This window comes from Bubalus kerabau, chromosome 6 (genome assembly GCF_029407905.1).
Source record: "Bubalus kerabau isolate K-KA32 ecotype Philippines breed swamp buffalo chromosome 6, PCC_UOA_SB_1v2, whole genome shotgun sequence".
Classification (NCBI taxonomy): Eukaryota; Metazoa; Chordata; class Mammalia; order Artiodactyla; family Bovidae; genus Bubalus; species Bubalus kerabau.
This window is the reverse complement of record NC_073629.1, coordinates 101844990-101864145: the sequence shown is the minus strand read 5'-3', so window position 1 is coordinate 101864145 and position 19156 is coordinate 101844990. Positions and strand designations below refer to the sequence as shown.

The following is a 19156-nucleotide window of genomic DNA, read 5'->3' as shown; positions in this document are numbered from 1 at the left end:
TGTCCCACGCTCCAGGTGAGAAGACAGATGCATGATAAAGGGTCATAACAGCTGCTGATGGCAGAGCACTGACTAAGTGGCAGGCACTGTGCCAGAGCACCAGTCCATCAAATCTCTGGCCTGTCCTGGGAAGCTCCCTCCCCACGCTGCGAGCTGGTTCTCCCTGCAAGTGGTTCCTGAAGAGAGGAAGCATGGAGAGGTGGTTAGGAACGTACGTTTGCGAGGCCGACACACTTGGGGTTGAATTCTGCCTCTCTGTGGCTTTGTCCAAGATACCTAATCTCTCTGAACTTCAGTTTGCTCCTCTGTAAAACAGTATCAATAACTCCTTCCTCACAAGGCAGTGGGGAATACTCAGAGTAAGAATGCCCAGTAAGAGCCTGGAGCATGCAGGCATTCATCCTGGGCCAGTGAAAAGCCAGTCTTTTCCCTTTGGTTTCCACCTAGTGGTCCACTGTTGCTTCTCAGAACCTGGGATGCCTGGCTGGCCTCTCCCCAAGCCAAACAGTGCCAGGTCCTGGCTTTTAACGTGGCCTATGAGATGCCCCCACTTCCACCTGCTGTCATCAGCCTCTGACCTCACTCCTTTTCACTGCTCCTTTGAGGTCCTCTCTTGAATCAGTTAGTCATACTGCCCTAAAATCTTCTACAAAGAGGTCTCCCCTCCAGCCCACAAGACCTTGGACAGGATTACGTCTGATTCATCTCAATAAAGCTGAGGACTTGAACCCAGGCAGGCTTTTCTTTTCTCTTTCTTTCTATTTTATTTAAAAAAATTTAAAATTAGAGTACAGTTGATTTACAATGTAGTGTTTCTGCTGTACAGCCACGTGAATCATTTATGCATATATCCACTTTTAATTAGATTCTTTTCCCATATAGGCCATTATAGAGTACTGAGTTCCTTGTGCTATACAGCAGGTCCTTATTAGTTATCTACTTTATATATAGTAGTGTATATATATATATCAATCTCAGTCTCCCAATTTATATCCCTTCACCTTCTCCCCCCATTCTGTTTCTGTTTTGTAAAGAAGTTCTTTTATACCATTTTTTTTAGATTCCATATATATGTGATATCATATATTTGTCTTTCTCTGACTTCACTCAGCATGAGAATCTCTAGGTCCATCCATGTCATTATTTCATTTTTTATGGCTAAGTAATATTCCATTGTGTGTGTGTGTGTGTGTGTGTGTGTGTGTGTATATATACACCACATCTTCTTTATCCATTCCTCTGGTGAACATTTAGGTTGCTTCCATGTCTTGACTATTGTAAACAGTGCTGCTGTGAACACTGGGATGTGAGAGTTGGACTGTGAAGAAAGCTGAGCGCCAAACAATTGATGCTTTTCAACTGTGGTGTTGGAGAAGACTCTTGAGAGTCCCTTGGACTGCAAGAAGATCCAACCAGTCCATTCTAAAGGAGATCAGTCCTGGGTGTTCATTGGAAGGACTGATGTTGAAGCTGAAACTCTAATACTTTGGCCACCTCATGCAAAGAGTTGACTCATTGGTAAAGACCCTAATGCTGGGAAGGATTGGGGGCAGGAGGAGAAGGGGATGACAGAGGATGAGATGGCTGGATGGCATCACTGACTTGATGGACATGAGTTTGGGTGAACTCCAGGAGTTGGTGATGGACAGGGAGGCCTGGCGTGCTGCGATTCTGTGGGTCGCAAAGAGTCGGACACGACTGAGCGACTGAACTGAACTGAACACTGGGGTGTATGCATCTTTTAACCTGAAAGACATCTGGTCCCTCTCCCCACTTTTTGTAAGAAACTCCCTGAATGAGCAAGGTCTGAGAGCCAACTCATGGCCTGACAAGTTATGTTCTCCTTCCCAGGCTCAGGGAAGGTGTGCATATGTAAAAAGAACAGGACTCTGTGTGTGTTTGTCCTGGAGGTCTGGAAAACCCATGAGCTGACCAGCAAAAGGGCAAGATACCAGTTCTGGGGCCTTAACCCCCGTGGCCCTGCAGCCCCTTCCCACGCTCTGATCTGTGGCTTTCCTAGAGCATTCTGGACTGCTTCTCTTAGAGTCTCTGGTACCTGGGGAGCTCAGGCCCTGAGGTCCTATCACTTCTCTGACAGTGCTTCCAATTGGCTGCGTTTTAGTCCTTAGCTCCCATCCCCATCTGAGGCTCTCTCACATCTGCCTGTTACCCAACTCTCTGGATCCCTGGCCTGTGCATTTCCCACAGAGCCATGGGTAAAGGTACAAAATCTGAAGCCTTGCCCCAGGAGGGAGCAGTCCCCAGGCCCCACCCTGCCCCTCCTTCCTGAGTCACTTTATCTCCCTTCCCAGTTGCTGACAGGTCCCTTTGGTTTATGGTCAAGGAGAGGGAACCACTCCACCTGTAAATCATTTTCCCCACCCTTCTTTATCCTCCCCTAGCTCTTGCCCCTCCCTCTCTTCTGGTCCTAACCACCAGTGCCCCCTCCCCTCCTCACAGCTGAAAGCTGATATATGACTTGGCAGTTTATTGCATGGAGTATGGAGCCAGACTGCCTAGATGATTTTTTTAAGAGCACGTTTTATACATTTATTGATTTTGTTGTTCAGTTGCTAAGTCGTATCCAACCCTTTGCGACCCCTTGGACTGCAGTGTAACAGGCTTCCCTGTCCTTCACTATCTCCTAGAGTTTGCCCAAACTCTTGTCCACTGAGTCAATATTTATTTATGTATTTGGCTGCTCTAGGTGTTAGTTGCAGCATGCGGGATCTTCAGTTGCAGCATGTGAATTCTTAGTTGTAATATATAGGGTCTAGTTCCCTGACCAGGAATCAAACCCAGACCCTGTGTGTTGGGAGCATAGAATCTTAGCCACTGAACCACCAGGGAAGTCCCTGCCCATATTTTTAAATCCAGGTTCCACAGTAAACTACCTTTGTGACCTTGTTCTTAAGCAAACTGTTTAACCTCTGTCCTTAATTTCCCTGTGGGGAAACAAAGATAATACCTATCTCACACAGTTGTTGTGACTATCAAATGAATTAATATTTATGCAGTGCTTGGTAAGCATGAAATGCTCCTGTAGCTATTAACTTCTCCTTTCTGGTGCAGCTCTTGTACTTCCACATCTGCCCCTGCAAGGACACCTGAGATCTCCTTGTTGCTGAATCCAGTAGGCCTCTCCTGAGTCCTCACCTTACTTGGTATCTTTCACTCTTTTTTTTTAATTTTATATATTTACTTGGCCACACAGACATGTGGAATCTTGGTTCCCCGACCAGGAATCAAACCTGTGCCCCCTTCATTGGAAGTGCAGAGTCTTAACCACTGGATCACCAGAGAAGTCCTGCATCATTCATTCTTGAAAGACTCCCTTGCCCTCTGTGACTTGATACTGTCAAGAGATTCTGACTCTGAACTGCCAAGGGGTAGGCATTTGGGATAGGTGTTCAAATAGGAGCAGCAAGCCTGAGAGCATCCTCTGGAAGATGGAAACTCAGAGAACTCAGAAAAACCTCAGCTTGGTCAGAGGTTGTGAGCATCTTGTGGGGAGGAGAAAGGGCACTAGTAAGAGGGACTAAGAGATGAGTAGAGTAGGACAGATGCAAGGACAGAGAACTAGTGACTCCCAGAAGAGTCAGGCAGGGGAATTCGCTGGCAGTCCAGTGGTTACATTTCCACTGCCGGGGGCACAGATTTGATCCCTGATTGGGGAACTAAGATCCTGCATGCCATGTGGCCAAAGAATAAATTAAAAAGTCATGCAGTGGTGAATAGTGGAGTCAGGCATCTTGGGTTCAGATCTTGGCTCTGCCCCTTAACCTTGGGCAAGAGGCTTAACCCCATGAGCCTCAGTTTCCTCATCTGTGAAATGTAGATAATAATCCCATCATAAGGTTACTGTGAGAAGTCCAGAAGATAAATGCTGAGCCCTGTGCCTGGTTTGTGGCAGTGTATAAGATCCATTAATGGCAGCTTATGTGACACTGAAGGAGGAGGCAGAGTAGGCTGGCAGGCCCTTCAGTTACTGCATCCAGGAGGGTGTCCTCCTGATGCCTGGGCTCCCAGAGGAGGGCATCAGAACCTTGTTATCCTTCCAAGGGGAGGAGACAGTGATGGGTAACAGAATATGCCACCCCAAAATGCGCCACTTTGGCATATTGGTTACTTTGAGCTAAATAGGCACTTGAAAAATTGCAAATGCAGGGAGAGGCTTTCTCTGAACTCACCTTATCTGCCTGAAGAGGGAGCCTCCAAAGGAACTCAATCATCACAAATCCCCTTCCTGGGAGTTTCATCTCATATCACAGGAAGTCTATATCACATCCAGACCAACTTTGTCATAAACTATCATATCTCCCAAACATTCTTCTAAGGGCCCATACCTCTTTCCTGTAAATTATTTACTCTCCCCTAAGAGGCCTACATTCCCCTACCCCTTTCTCTGTTCAGTTGGTATTTAAACCTCAATTCTAAGCCACATGGAGGAGTTATTCATTTTCCCCTGGAATATCCCCCATGTATAGGCTTCCCATACTGTTCATGGGGTTCTCAAGGCAAGAATACTGAAGTGGTTTGCCACTCCCTTCTCCAGTGGACCACATTTTGTCAGAACTCTCCACCACAATCCGTCCACCTTGGGTGACCCTACATGGCATGACTCATAACTTCACTGAGTTAGACAAGGCTGTGGTCCACTTGATCAGTTTGATCAGTTTTCTGTAATTGTGGTTTTTACAGTCTGGTTTCTGTCTGTCCTCTGATGGGTAAGGATAAGAGGCTTATGAAAGCTTCCTGATGGGGGAAACTGACTATGGAAGAAACTGGGTCTTGTTATGATGGGCGGGGCCATGCTCCGAAAATCTTTAATCCAATTTTCTGTTTATGGGCAGGGTTGTGTTCCTTCTCTATTGTTTGACCTGAGACCAAACTATGGTGGAGGTAATGAAGAAAATGGCGACCTCCTTCCAAAGGTCCCGTGCAGGCATTGCACACTCAGTGCCCCCAACTCTGCAGCAGGCCACGACCCACGCCTCCACCGGAGACTCCAGGACACTCACAGGCAAGTCTAGGTCAGTCTCTTGTGAGGTCACTGCTCCCTTCTCTTGGGTCCTAGTGTATGCAAGGTTTTGTTTGTGCCCTTCAAGAGTCTGTTTCCCCAGTCCTATGTAAGTTCTGGCAGCTCTAGGATGGGGCTAATGACGACCTCCTCCAAGAGGGCTTGTGCCACACCCAGGTCTGCTGCACCCAGAGCCCCTGCCCTTGCAGGGCTGCTGCTGACCTGTACCTCCACAGGAGACACTCAGACACTCAAGGCAGGTCTGGCTCAGTCTGTGTGGGGTCTCCTGGTGTGCACAGGTTTTGCTTGAGCCCTCCAAGCATCGCTGGTGGGTATGGGATTTGATTCTAAACGTGACTTTGCCTCTCCTACCATCTTTCTGGGGCTTCTCCTTTGCCCTCAGATGTGGAGTATCCTTTTTTTTTAGTGGGATCCAACATTCTCCTATGCAATATTGCTCTTTACAGCATCGGACCTTGCTTCTATCACCAGTCACATCCACAGCTGGGTATTCTTTTTGCTTTGACTCCATCCCTTCATTCTTTCTGGAGTTATTTCTCCACTGATCTCCAGTAGCATATTGGGCACCTACTGACCTGGGGAGTTCCTCTTTCAGTATCCTATCATTTTGCCTTTTCATACTGTTCATGGGGTTCTCAAGGCAACAATATTGAAGTGGTTTGCCATTCCCTTCTCCAGTGGACCACATTCTGTCAGACCTCTCCACCATGACCCGCCCGGTTGCCCCACGGGCATGGCTTAGTTTCATTGAGTTAGACAAGGCTGTGGTCCTAGTGTGATTAGATTGACTAGTCTTCTGTGAGTATGGTTTCAGTATGTCTGCCCTCTGATGCCCTCTTGCAACACCTACCATCTTTAGAAAAGGCAGAGGAACCAGAGATCAAATTGCGAACATCTGCTGGATCATGGAAAAAGCAAGAGCGTTCCAGAAAAACATCTATTTCTGCTTTATTGACTATGCCAAAGCCTTGGGGCTGTGTGGATCACAATAAACTGTGGAAAATTCTGAAAGAGATGGGAACACCAGACCACCTGACCTGCCTCCTGAGAAATCTGTATGCAGGTCAGGAAGCAACAATTAGAACTGGACATGGAACAACAGACTGGTTCCAAATAGGAAAAGGAGTACGTCAAGGCTGTATGTTATCACCCTGCTTATTTAACTTCTATGCAGAGTACATCATGAGAAACGCTGGACTGGAAGAAACACAAGCTGGAATCAAGATTGCCGGGAGAAATACCAATAACCTCCGACATGCAGATGACACCACCCTTATGGCAGAAAGTGAAGAGGAACTAAAAAGCCTCTTGATGAAAGTGAAAGTGGAGAGTGAAAAAGTTGGCTTAAAGTTCAACATTCAGAAAATGAAGATCATGGCATCCGGTCCCATCACTTCATGGGAAATAGATGGGGAAACAGTGGAAACAGTGTCAGACTTTATTTTTCTGGGCTCCAAAATTACTGCAGATGGTGAGTGCAGCCATGAAATTAAAAGACGCTTACTCCTTGGAAGGAAAGTTATGACCAACCTAGATAGCCTATTCAAAAGCAGAGACATTACTTTGCCAACAAAGGTTCGTCTAGTCAAGGCTATGGTTTTTCCTGTGGTCATGTATGGATGTGAGAGTTGGACTGTGAAGAAGGCTGAGTGCAGAAGAATTGATGCTTTTGAACTGTGGTGTTGGAGAAGACTCTTGAGAGTCCCTTGGATTGCAAGGAGATCCAACCAGTCCATTCTGAAGGAGATCAGCCCTGGGATTTCTTTGGAGGGAATGATGCTGAAGCTGAAACTCCAGTACTTTGGCCACCTCATGTGAAGAGTTGACTCACTGGAAAAGACTCTGATGCTGGGAGGGATTGGGGGCAGGAGAAGGGGACGACATAGGATGAGATGGCTGGATGGCATCACTGACTCGATGGACGTGAGTCTGAGCGAACTCCGGGAGCTGGTGATGGCATGCTGTGATTCATGGGTCGCAAAGAGTCAGACACGATTGAGCGACTGAACTAAACTGAACATTCTCCTGTCAATGAGTGAAAAAGTTGGCTTAAAATTCAACATTCAGAAAACTAAGGTCATGGCATCTGGTCCCATCACTTCATGGAAAATAGATGGGGAAACATTTTTTTGGTCTCCAAAATCACTGCAGATGGTGACTGCAGCTTTGAAATTAAAAGACAGTTGCTCCTTGGAAGAAAAGCTACGACCAACCTAGACAGCATATTAAAAAGTGGAGACATTACTTTGCTGACCGTCTAGTCAAAGCTATGATTTTCCCAGTAGTCATGTATGGATGTGAGAGTTGGACTATAAAGAAAGCTGGGTGCTGAAGAATTGATGCTTGTCAACTGTGGTATTGGAGAAGACTCTTGAGAGTCCCTTGGACTGCAAGGAGATCCAACCAGATCAATTCTAAAGGAAATCAGACCTGAACATTATTTGGGAGGACTGATGCTGAAGCTGAAATTCCAATACTTTGGCCACCTGAGACTCATTGGAAGAGACCCTGATGCTGGGAAAGATTGAAGGCAGGAGGAGAAGGGGATGACAGAGGATGAGATGGTCTTTCCCCAGTCGCATCACCAACTCGATGGGCATGAGTTTGAGCAAGCTCCAGGAGTTGGTGAAGGACAGGGAAGCCTGGCGTACTGTAGTCCATGTGGTCGCAAAGAGTCGGACACGACTGAGCGACTGAACTGATGGGCTTCCCAGGCGGCGCTAGTGGTAAAGAACCTGCCTGCCAATGCAGGAGATGTAAAAGACGCGGTTCAATCCTTGGGCAGGAAGATCCCCTGGAAAAGGGCATGGCAACCCACTCCAGTATTCTTGCCTGGAGAATCCCATGGACAGAGGAGCCTGGTGGGCTACAGTTCATAGGGTCATAAAGAGTTGGACACCACTGAAGCAACTTAGCACGCACACACATCCCACATGTATACATAAGCTCTGCATGTTAATAAACTTGCTTTTGGGGACTTCCCTGGTGGTTCAGTTGTTAAGAATCCGCTTTCCAATGCAGGTTTGATCCCTGATTGGGGAACTAAGATCCCACATGCCACAGGGCAATGAAGCCTGTGTTCTGCAACTAGAGAAAAGCCCACACTGCAATGAAGACCTAGTTCAGCCAAAAAAAAAAGTTTTTAATTAAAATAAAATAATCCTTTTAAAAAATACATAAACTTGCTTTTTGTTTTTTTGTACTTGTTGTTAATCTCTTTGTTGAAGAGTCCTGTTTGGGTTAGTTTGATTTGGGAATCCAACTTTAGATAGTGTAGTTAAGCCAGAAAAGATAAGAATGAGTAAATCATAAGTAAAGACTAGGGGAAAAGTATTCCGGGCAGAGGGAATAAATGTGCAAAGGCTCAGAGGCAGGAACAGTTCTATTATGTGTGAGAAAGACAGAGAGAAGGCCTCTCTGACTGCAGCAAAGCAGGCAAGAGGAGATTGTTTAGAGAGGTTGACAAGGCCTGACTATGGGGAACTTTATAGACCATCTCAAACCATCTCAAGGATTCTGAATTTCATTCTCAGACTAAAGGGACACCCCTGAAGAGTTACTTGTAAGAAATGTACCAACTAATAAGATGATAATAATAAAGGAAACTCTGTGTGTGTGTGAGGGGGGCATGTAGGAGAGTATATGGCAACTCTGCACTACCTGCTCAATTTTTCTGAAAAATCCAAGACCATTCTTAAAAAAATAAAGCCTACCAATAAAAAATACAAAACTGAAAATAAAGAGCCCTGTATGAAAACCTATGATGGGGAGAGTTTGACTTCTGCTAGCCCCCAATACCTTAGAATGTGACTATATTTGGAGATAGGACCTTTAGAGAGGTAAGTAAGTTAAAACAAGGTCCTCAGGTAGACCCTAATCTTATCTGACTGACGTCTTTAAGAGAAGATGTGATTAGGACACACAGAAAAGATCATGTGGACTTCCCTGGTGGTTCAGACAAGAGTCTATGCTGCTATTGCAGTGGGCACTGGTTCAATCCCAAGGAGGGGAAAAAAGATCATGTGAAGTCAAAGGAAGACTGCCATTTACAAACCAAGAGAGAGGCCTCAGAAGAAATCAACCTTGTAAATACCTTGATCTTGACCTTCCAGCTTCTGGAAGTATGAGAAAATAAATTTCTGTTGTGTAAGTCACCTAGTCTGTAGTAATGTTGTTAGGACAACCCTAGAAAACTCATACGAAGGCATTTTGGTTTAGTTTCCAAATACAAAATGGCAATATCGAATAGCTTTATCAAACTATACATCCTCAGCCCCATTTCCCCTTTGGATTTGCTTTTTCTGGCCTTACCTCTACCATCTCCCCATTTGGAAAAGTGTTGACCTGTAGAACAAAGACCAAACTCCTGAGGATGGCACTTAAGGCCTTCCTGCCCACCCCTTCTCTCTCTCCCGCTCATTCATCTGAGCTACTAATATTTCTCCACATTTCAGGCTGGTTTGGTTCTCCATTCAGGGGACATGGAAGACAAGGTTAGAGAAGTAGACTTTTGTGGGCCTGGTGAGGGATGGGATGGGATGGTCATAAGGTAGGAAGATGAAATGGAGACCAGGAAGGCGCTGCAGCAGTAATCCTGCTTTGAGAGACTATGACCCAGATTAGGGTGCTTGGGGAAAATGAGTGAACTGCATAGATTTCAGAGATATTTGGGAGATAAAACTGACAGCAATCGAATACTAAATAAATATTTGTTGACTTTCTTGGCCACTCTTTCTAAAGTAAGCTCTTTGGTTACTCTCCTGTTTACATCCTTCACAGCACTTTTCACAGCCTGCAATTACTTTGTTTATATTTTTGCCTATTGTCTGTTTCCATTAAGCAGAACGTAAACTAAATGAGGGCTGCAACATTGACCAACCTTTTACACACAGTGCTTGGCCACTGACCAAGGGCTCTCAGATCTTTGAGGACTGAATAGGTTAATAAGTGATTGGATGGTACAGAGTGAGCACAGAAAGGCGAAAGGTCAAGGCCAGGAAGAAGCCTGTGATCCTGGGATCCAGAGGGTTTAAGACTCCACCTCTTTACCACCTCACGTGGGTCAGAATGGCCATCGTTTAGAACTCTGTAATAAAAAATGCTGGAGAGGGTGTGGATAAAAGAGAAACACCTTAAACTGTTGGTGGGAATGTAACTTGGTGCAGCCACTATGGAAAACAGTATGGATGTTCCTTGAAAAACTAAAAATAGAGTCGCCATGTGATCCAGCAATCCTACTCCTAGGTATATATCCAGAGAAAATTCTAATTAAAAAAAGATACATGCACCTTAATGTTCACTGCAACACTATTTACAATGGTCAAGACATGGAAACAATATATATGTCCACTGACAGATGAATGGAAAAAGATGTGGCACAAATATACAGTGGACTACTGCTCAGCCATAAAAAGAATGAAATAATGCAATGGCACCCCCCTCCAGTACTCTTGCCTGGAAAATCCCATGGACGGAGGAGCCTGGTGGGCTGCAGTCCATGGGGTCGCTAAGGGTCGGACACGACTGAACGACTTCACTTTCACTTTCACTTTCATGCATTGGAGAAGGAAATGGCAACCCACTCCAGTGTTCTTGCCTGGAGAATCCCAGGGACAGGGGAGCCTGGTGGGCTGCTGTCTATGGGGTCGCACAGAGTCGGACATGACTGAAGCGACTTAGCAGCAGCAGCAATATAGATGAATCTAGAAATTATCATACCAAGTGAAGAGATTATCATACCAGAAAGAGAAAGACAAATTCCATATATCATTTATATGTGGAATCTAAAATATGATGCAAACTTACCTATGAAACAGAAACAGACTCACAGACATAGAAAACAGACTTGTGGTTGCCAAGGGGGAAATGGGTTGGGAGTTTGAGATTAGCAGATGCAAACTATTACACATAGAATAGAAAAACAGTGCAGTCCTACTGTTATAGCACAGGAAACTATGTTGAATATCCTGTGATAAACCATAATGGAAAAGAATATGACAAAGAATGGATGTATTGATATACGTGTAACTTAGTCACTTTGCTGTACAATAGAAATTATACAACACTGTAAATCAACTATACTTCAATTAAGTAAATAAATTTAAAAAGGCCCCATCTCTCTGTCTCTGGCCCTGTGAAAGGTGGGCATGGAGCAGAGGTTTAGGGGTTCAGGTGGCCCCAGGACCACCTGCCCAATTGTCCTTTGTTAGATTTGAGAAAATACAAGTACCATTCTTCACTTTCTGGCCTCTGGCTGTGGACGCAGGGCAGTGGATGTTTTCAGGGATAGAGAATAGGCACCCCTCCAGAACATGAGATCTGCCCCTTAAGGGTGTGGGTGTAGGGGTAGCAGAAGATGTGACCTAGCCCGTTACAAAAGCCTTGAATGCCTTGGCTGTTTGATCTCAAGACTCAGCATAGGAGCTCAGGCTTCCACCCACACTCCCCACTCCAGGCAAGCCCAGCTGGGAGTATGCAATTCCTCTCAGCCCCTAAAGGGGGCAGCACTGGCCTGGACCTGAGGTCTCCGGCCAAGAGCGTGGGACGAACGCAAATTCCCGCGCACTTAAAGGGTTGGTGACCAACTCGGGCAAAAGCGAGCGGCGTCCCTGCTTCTGCGCTCCAGGTTGGCATGCCGGTCCATCTAGTTGCTGAGGAGACTCCCCATACGCCCAGGCACCCTCGGACTTCAGCATAAGCCTCCAAGAATGGGTGGCGAAAGGACCCCCATTAGAGGGACTCTCAGTCACCAGGACGAGGTAGGAGGGCAGGGACAAAGCTGGCTCTTACATCCTGATGGCCACCCACATGGTGACTAGCAGTATGACTGCGTCTTGAAGGCGGGAGCAGTAGGCTTGGCCTCTGGGTGCGCGGGTGGGAGGAGGAGCTTCTTCTTGACGTAAGGCCTGATGAGGGGCGTGGCTTCTCGGTGACTCGCATGAAGGGGGCGGGCTCTTAATGATGAGACGCCGGGGAGGGGGCAGGCGTTCATTGATAAAAACGCTGGGCTCCCTGGGGCGCGAGCGCGGCGCAGCAAATCCTGGCAGCGCCTCGCGCCGTCGGGGCCTGGCGGAACCCAGAAATTAGCCTGGCCGGCGCTGCTCCGCACCGCCCGCATGGAGCCCGCGGCCGGTTTCCTGTCCCCGCGACCCTTCCCTCGTGCGGCCGCCCCGCCAGCGCCCCCGGCCGGACCCGGGCCGCCTGGAAGTCCCAAGCCTGGATCTGAGCCAGAGGTGCTGGCCGAGACTCCGGCACCGGACCCTGGGCGCCTCATCACCGACCCGCGGAGCGGCCGCACCTACTTCAAAGGCCGCCTGTTGGGCAAGGTGAGCTGAGGAGTGGTGCCAGCGAGGGTAGGGGAGCCCTGCCGACTTCTTTGCCCTCGTGGAGCGGGGCGGGGCCGTTTGGCCTCGGCATGGGGACGTCTGCGGGCCAGACCTGCCTGATGCCTTCTCCTCATAGGGGGGCTTTGCCCGCTGCTACGAGGCCACTGACACAGAGACCGGCAATGCCTACGCGGTCAAAGTCATCTCGCAGAGCCGCATTACCAAGCCGCATCAGCGTGAGAAGGTGAGCCAGGACCCAGGCCCAACGGGCGACGGGTGGGGTGGGGACGGTGACGAGGGAGCCCTTGACGGATGGTAACCCCGCGCCGCCACTGCAGATCCTAAACGAGATTGAACTGCACCGCGGCCTGCAGCACCGCCACATCGTGCGTTTCTCGCACCACTTTGAGGATGCTGACAACATATACATTTTCCTGGAGCTCTGCAGCCGAAAGGTGAGGGATGGTGGAGGTAGGGGAGGGAGTAGGGACCTTAAGACCCAAAGTTGGAGCCCTGTTCTTCCTCGGCCAGCACACGGAGGGAGGGTCGGGGAGGGCGGACGAGGGGCTGAGGCCGCCACTCTCTGCAGTCCCTGGCCCACATCTGGAAGGCCCGGCACACCCTGTTGGAGCCAGAGGTGCGCTACTACCTTCGGCAGATCCTTTCCGGACTCAAGTACTTGCACCAGCGGGGCATCTTGCACCGGGACCTCAAGCTAGGTGAGACTCCTGGGCCAACAGGATGGGGGGCTGGGGAGGCAGAGAAAAAGGCATCTGACACATTTCTCCGCCCCTGTTCAGGAAATTTTTTTATCACTGAAAACATGGAACTGAAGATGGGGGATTTTGGACTGGCAACCCGGTTGGAGCCCCCAGAGCATAGGAAGAAGTGAGTGTTTGGGTGGGGGCGGGGGGGATGGCCACAGTCTGTGTGACACAGATGACGTGAGTGACAGACACTGAGTATATATCTGTAGGAGGCACGATGATTGCCTGATGTGACCGTGTGATTGATGGGAGGGATGATGGGCTCTGTGTGTGTGTGTGTGTGTGTGTGTGTGTGTAGGTGGCGGTGGCAGCCTTGGTTCCTGGGAATGGTGGAGAGGCTGCTGGTCCTATGAGTGTCTGAGTCCTTAAGATGGATGGGGTGTAAGGATTCTTGAAGGTGTATGACCAGTCCTGTGTGTGAGTGTGGATGGTGACATAAGCAGTGTGTGTGTGAGACAGACTGAGTGTGGAGATGGTGGACATGACACCTTATGTCAGAAAACCCTGCTGTGGCCATGAGGACTGGGAGTGTAACACAGCATGTGTGGCAGTAGTGTTCATGGGGGATGTGACAGCTGATATTAGTGTGTACAGCACAGACCACAGGAGGTGACAGCCTGTGGTGGGAGTAGGGAAAGGAGGAAGGCATCAGTGATGGACCCTCTGTTGACCTGGAGGAGGGGGCTGGGTTAGGGGTCAGGAACTCCCCCGTCCTGCAGAGTCGCTGAGCAGCTGGGCCAGGCGGGTGGGCAGGGACTCAGCTGCCATCCCTGGCTCCATTGTCTCAGAACAAACAGGAGTTCTCTGGCCTTTGGTGACAGGCAGCTGCTTTGTCTGGACTCTCAGTGGGGGCAGGGATGAGGGGCCAGGCAGGCTGCCTCTGAACCTTGCCCTCTCTTCCTCCCTATCCCCTGTCAGGACCATCTGTGGTACCCCCAACTATGTGGCCCCAGAAGTGCTGCAGAGACAGGGCCACGGCCCGGAGGCAGATGTGTGGTCCCTGGGCTGTGTCATGTGAGTGCCAGGGTGATGTGTACACAGAGGGTGCCTGGGGGCCTCTGTTCCACTTCACTCCTGACCACCTTTTCTCTGCCCCGCAGGTACACGCTGCTATGTGGGAGTCCCCCCTTTGAGACCGTTGACCTGAAGGAGACATACCGCTGCATCAAGCAGGTTCACTACACGCTGCCTGCCAGCCTCTCACTGCCTGCCCGGCAGCTCCTGGCCGCCATCCTTCGAGCTTCACCCCAAGACCGCCCCTCAATTGACCAGATCCTGCGCCACGACTTCTTTACCAAGGTTTGTGGCGCCCCAGACACAGCCAGTCTGCAGATTCCCAAGGGATTGAATTGGGAGCAGGTGACAGGACCCCTGGGCTGCTCTTCTCTGCTCACACGCTTTCTCTCCTCAGGGCTACACCCCGGACCGGCTCCCTGTCAGCAGCTGTGTGACAGTCCCAGACCTGACACCCCTTAACCCAGCTAGGATTCTGTTTGTCAAAGTTACCAAGAGCCTTTTTGGGAGAAAGAAGAATAAGAGTAAGTCCAAGACGTCAGTGGATTTGAGGGTACAGAGCAGCAGGGGGCTTGTCACATACATGTGGGGGTGTGAGTGTAGGGTCCCTGGGGACCCCTGGGGATAGCATGCATTACACAGGCACTTGGCTACGCCTAACTGTGTCATCTCTTCGGGAAGCAGGGGGTCTGGGCAGGATTCTGAGGGTTCTATCTCCCCCCACCCAGATAAGAACCGTCCGGAGGAGCGGGATGAGGTCTCCTGTTTGGTGAATGGCCTCACTCGGACGTCCATTGGCCATCAGGATGCCAGGCCCGAGGTGAGGTGCTCACGTGGATGGTGTTCCCCTGACTCACCCCCACCCTCGCAGCTGCAGGAAGCCTGGGATAAAAGAGGCTGGTGAAGCATCTAGCCTCGTGGTGGCCTAATTAGCTGCGTCTCATTGGTCAGGCGGGGTGACCTGGGGTGCCCTGGGTGCCAGGGCAGGGCAAGCCATGGACTCTCAAGGATCTGGATTTCAGGGCCTGTCTCACTCCTTTTCCCTACCCAACCCTCCAGGCTCAAGCAGCTTCAGGTCCAGCCCCCCTCAGCCTGGTAGAGACAGCACCAGAAGACAGTTCACCCCGTGGGACGCTGGCAAGCAGTGGAGATGGTGAGCCACCAGGAGCGTGACGGGTGCTCGAGGTTGTGGGGGCTGAGTCCAAGCCCTGAGGGAAGGGGTGGGTGGAGAGTCATTGTCTAGGGCTTATGGGATTATTGCCTAATTCTCAGTGGCCTGTTCCCTTCAGGGTTTGAAGAAGGTCTGACTGTGGCCACAGTGGTGGAGTCAGCCCTCTGTGCTCTGAGAAACTGCCTGGCCTTCATGCCCCCAGGTGAGGCTGGGGCCTGGCATGTGTGAATGGTGGTGGGAGTCCTTTTACTGGGAAGCCAGGAACAAGTCCTCATTCCTACCTCTTCTATGACAGCTGAACAGAACCCAGCTCCTCTGGCACAACCAGAACCTCTGGTGTGGGTCAGCAAGTGGGTTGACTACTCCAACAAGTTTGGCTTTGGGTATCAACTGTCCAGCCGCCGTGTGGCTGTGCTCTTCAACAACGGCACACACATGGCCCTGTCGGCCAACAGAAAGTAAGTGCTATGATGGGGTGCCTTGTATCCAGGCCTCTGTACTCAGCAGTGCTTCAACTTAGTGTGTGTTCCTGGACTCCCGGTCCTGCAGTCTCTGAGGAGGGGGTCTCTCTGCTTCCTCCAGGACTGTGCACTACAACCCCACCAGCACTAAGCACTTCTCCTTCTCTGTGGGTGCCGTGCCTCGGGCTCTGCAGCCTCAGCTGGGTGTCCTGAAGTATTTTGCCTCCTACATGGAGCAGCGCCTCATGAAGGTTTGTGGACTGGGTCTGGGGTGGGGGTGGGGGGGTGGTACATTCAGGACTAACACATCCTGATCCCCTCCTAGTCCCCTTTGGGGGTGGGTGGACAGTGGGGTGGGTGTTGAAGCTAGAAGCTGACCCTCTAAGGGAGACATGAATAGGGAGAGGACTGACTAGTGTCAGACAAGTGACTGGCCCCTGTTCCCAGGGTGGAGATCTGCCCAGTGTGGAAGAGGTGGAGGTGCCTGTGCCCCCACTCCTGCTGCAGTGGGTCAAGACCGATCAGGCCCTACTCATGCTCTTTAGTGATGGCACTATTCAGGTAAGAGCTCTGCCTGGAGTTGGGGGTGAGGACTGGGAGGTCCAGGGTGCTGGGAAGGAAACGATCTGGGCGCTAGGTCCTGATCAGTGCCGCCCTCCTGTGCACAGGTGAACTTCTATGGAGACCACACCAAGCTGATCCTCAGTGGCTGGGAGCCCCTCCTTGTGACTTTCGTGGCCCGCAATCGCAGTGCTTGTACTTACCTCGCTTCCCACCTTCAGCAGCTGGGCTGCTCCCCAGATCTGCGGCAGCGGCTTCACTATGCTCTGCGCCTGCTCCGGGACCGCTGCCCGGTCTAGGCCAGAGTCTGCAGGCCCGGCCACCACTCAAGCCCTCAGGCCTGAGGTCTGTGCCTCTCAGGCTCTGGCCCTCGCCTTTGTGGCCCTCCCTGTTCCTTTGGTGCCTCACTGGGGGCTCCGGGCCGAATCCCCCAGGGAATCAGGGACCAGCTTTACTGGGGTTGGAGGCGGCCTCCCACCCCTTCTCCAAGAAAAGCCTGAGCCTTAGCCCCCCGCTAGGGGGCGTTATTTATGGACCACTTTTATTTATTGACATTTATTTATTGGGATGTGAGCCCCACGAAGGGCCTCCTTCTGGGATAATAAACCGTTTTTGCAGAATTCGAGGGCCTCCTCACTCGCAGTAGAGTCCGTGGACCGTGGCCACGGCGAAGAGCGAGGTGTTGGTGACGGCAGCCGAGGCCAACCCGTCGCACGCGGCGTCCCAGAGCGCGCGGCTGACCACGCGGACGCCCTGGCCCGCGCGCTGCCCCAGCACCACGCTGCACACCAGCTTGTAGCGCGGCGGGCTCAGCTCGCGCAGGCGCAGGCGCACCAGTTCGCACAGCTCCTGCGCCAGCCGCCCGGCCTCAGCGCCTGAGTAGCACGCGTCCCGCAGTCCCTCGGCCAACGCTGCTTCCAGGGCCTGCTGTGCGCGCGCGGTCTCCCAGCGCTCCCCCGGCGCCGGCTCCGTGCGGTACGAGGGCGCCATCTGGCGGGCGGGTGCCAGGGGCAAGCCAGAGAAGCTGACCCGCGAGCCTAGAGGGGGCACGGGGCCCAGGGATGGGCGTCGACCCCCAGGGCCTGCACTTGGCCCTGCCAGCGAGTTGCGGCGTGAAAAGGACAAGACTGGACCTAGCACGGAGCCACGGCGGGAGGCCGGGCCCAGGCCAGCTGGTCGGGTTTCATCAATGCTGGGCAGGTGGCCTAGAGGCCGCGCTGCTGATAGTTTCAGCCCATGATCTTTGGCCTCCTCCTCCTGGCGTCCGGGGGCCACAGGCCTGCCAGCCATGGACCTGCCGGCTGGAAGACCCACACTTGGATGGGATGGCCCTCACTAGCTATCCTTGTACACCATCTAGTCTCTTACTTAGTGATGAGTTTTTACCCTCTAATCCCTCCTTACCTGTGTTTTTCGGACCGGTGAATCAAATAGTTCCCGGCTGCGTGGATTCCTGGGTGCTTAGAGGGTTAAAGGCTGTTAGGGACAACAAGGGAAGAGACGCTGCTCAGAGTATCATCTCTCTCTCCCTACCCCCTGAGCTCCACTTCACCTGAGCACTATGGACGTTAGAAAAATGAGCTCCAAGTACACCTCCCTCCCACCTGACTCACCAGCAGAAACTGAGATGTATCTGCCCTCTGCCTGCGCCTAGACAGTGGCGCCTCCACCCCCTAACCAGAGGGAGGGACAGACAGATCCAGCTCCTTCAGCCCACAGATCCTTCTAGCCCCCTTGAGTCTTGAATCCAGCCATCCTCCACCCCCTCCCTGCTCTTAGGGTGTCTGGCAGAGCCTGGGGCTAGTGACTCAGGATGGTCCTTCCAGCCTGTTTTTGGCTTCCGGCCCTACCTCCAGAGTCAGTTCTGGGATGGCTGCCCTCTTCCCCAAACTCCTTAGGCACCTGAGGCACCTGCAGCCTGTGTCCTCCAGGCGCTCTCCTAACAGCCCTTGCCCGACTGACCTGACTGGCAGGTAGGAGGGTAAGGGCCCCTTGCCTGTGTTGTGGAGTTGCCCTGGGTTGCTGGGCAAGCACTCACTCCTCTTCCTGGTTCCCTCTCACCAGTCCTGGCTCCAGCTTAACCTGGGAGTGTTACTGTAAGCATGTGTTGAATGCAGAGTGGCTGAGTCATCAGGGGAGGGGGATCAACAGGGGGTTAGAGCCTAAGGGCATACAAGTGTGAGTGAAGGGACAGATGTAGAGGGGGGGCTCTGGTCAGAAAGGTGTCCCCCTACCCCAGGGCTCTTGAGCCACTGTCCATTTCTCCCCTTGTGAAGGCTGTCTCTACTAGTGAGCAAGTTGCAGAGGCCTGGGGTATGGGGAAACCCTGAGGCTGCTGGGGTGGCTGCTCAGGAATCAGGATCCGGGCCTACAGGAAGGAGCACGTCATGGCCCTATCGTCTCCCCATCAGCCTCAATTAGGACAAACATTTCCGTTCCTTGTATACAGCTAGGGTGGGGCTTGGATGACTTCCTCAGTTCTGGGCTGGGGGAGGGGGAAGGGAGACCCACTGGAACTCAGATCTGATTCAACAGTGGTGACTTCACTCCTCAGTGAATCCTGCTGACCTAACTTTTAAGTGTCCTGGGCCTAGTCCCCTGCTGTCCACACCTCTTGTGTGCCCTAGTGCCCAGACTGCCCCCACCCGCACTGTGGTGGCACTTCAGGGATGCCAGAGACCATGATGCCTCTGTCAGTGTTGACACCTCCTCACTTGACCCCTCTCTGGGAGGCCCAGGACTGCCACCTCCCAAACAAGCCAGCTCTGGACCCTGAAAATGGTCCATGGGGACAAGGACTTTCCCTGTTGATGGGA

The 19156-nt window shown here is 51.3% G+C and overlaps 2 protein-coding genes and 1 long non-coding RNA gene across 3 annotated transcripts; 2 read left to right on the top strand and 1 right to left on the bottom strand.

Annotated features, from left to right (window-relative positions):
- The first annotated feature begins 2710 nt into the window (after positions 1-2710).
- On the top strand, positions 2711-8263 carry LOC129656264 (uncharacterized). The gene is made up of 3 exons (XR_008716308.1): positions 2711-3164; positions 4854-5033; positions 8063-8263. It is a non-coding gene; the product is annotated as an uncharacterized LOC129656264 (long non-coding RNA).
- A 3380-nt stretch (positions 8264-11643) lies between these two features.
- Positions 11644-16960, top strand: PLK3 (polo like kinase 3). Its single transcript, XM_055586079.1, has 15 exons — positions 11644-12366; positions 12503-12610; positions 12705-12821; positions 12956-13085; positions 13167-13254; positions 14052-14147; positions 14234-14432; positions 14545-14671; positions 14876-14967; positions 15207-15300; positions 15437-15520; positions 15614-15776; positions 15901-16030; positions 16227-16340; positions 16448-16960. Exons 1-15 carry the CDS (start codon positions 12157-12159, stop codon positions 16637-16639), a joined length of 1944 nt encoding a protein of 647 aa, XP_055442054.1. The 5' UTR covers positions 11644-12156; the 3' UTR covers positions 16640-16960.
- A 13-nt stretch (positions 16961-16973) lies between these two features.
- On the bottom strand, positions 16974-17674 carry DYNLT4 (dynein light chain Tctex-type 4). The gene has a single exon (XM_055586080.1). It carries the CDS (start codon positions 17628-17630, stop codon positions 16974-16976), a length of 657 nt encoding a protein of 218 aa, XP_055442055.1. The 5' UTR covers positions 17631-17674.
- Between the last annotated feature and the right edge of the window lie 1482 nt (positions 17675-19156).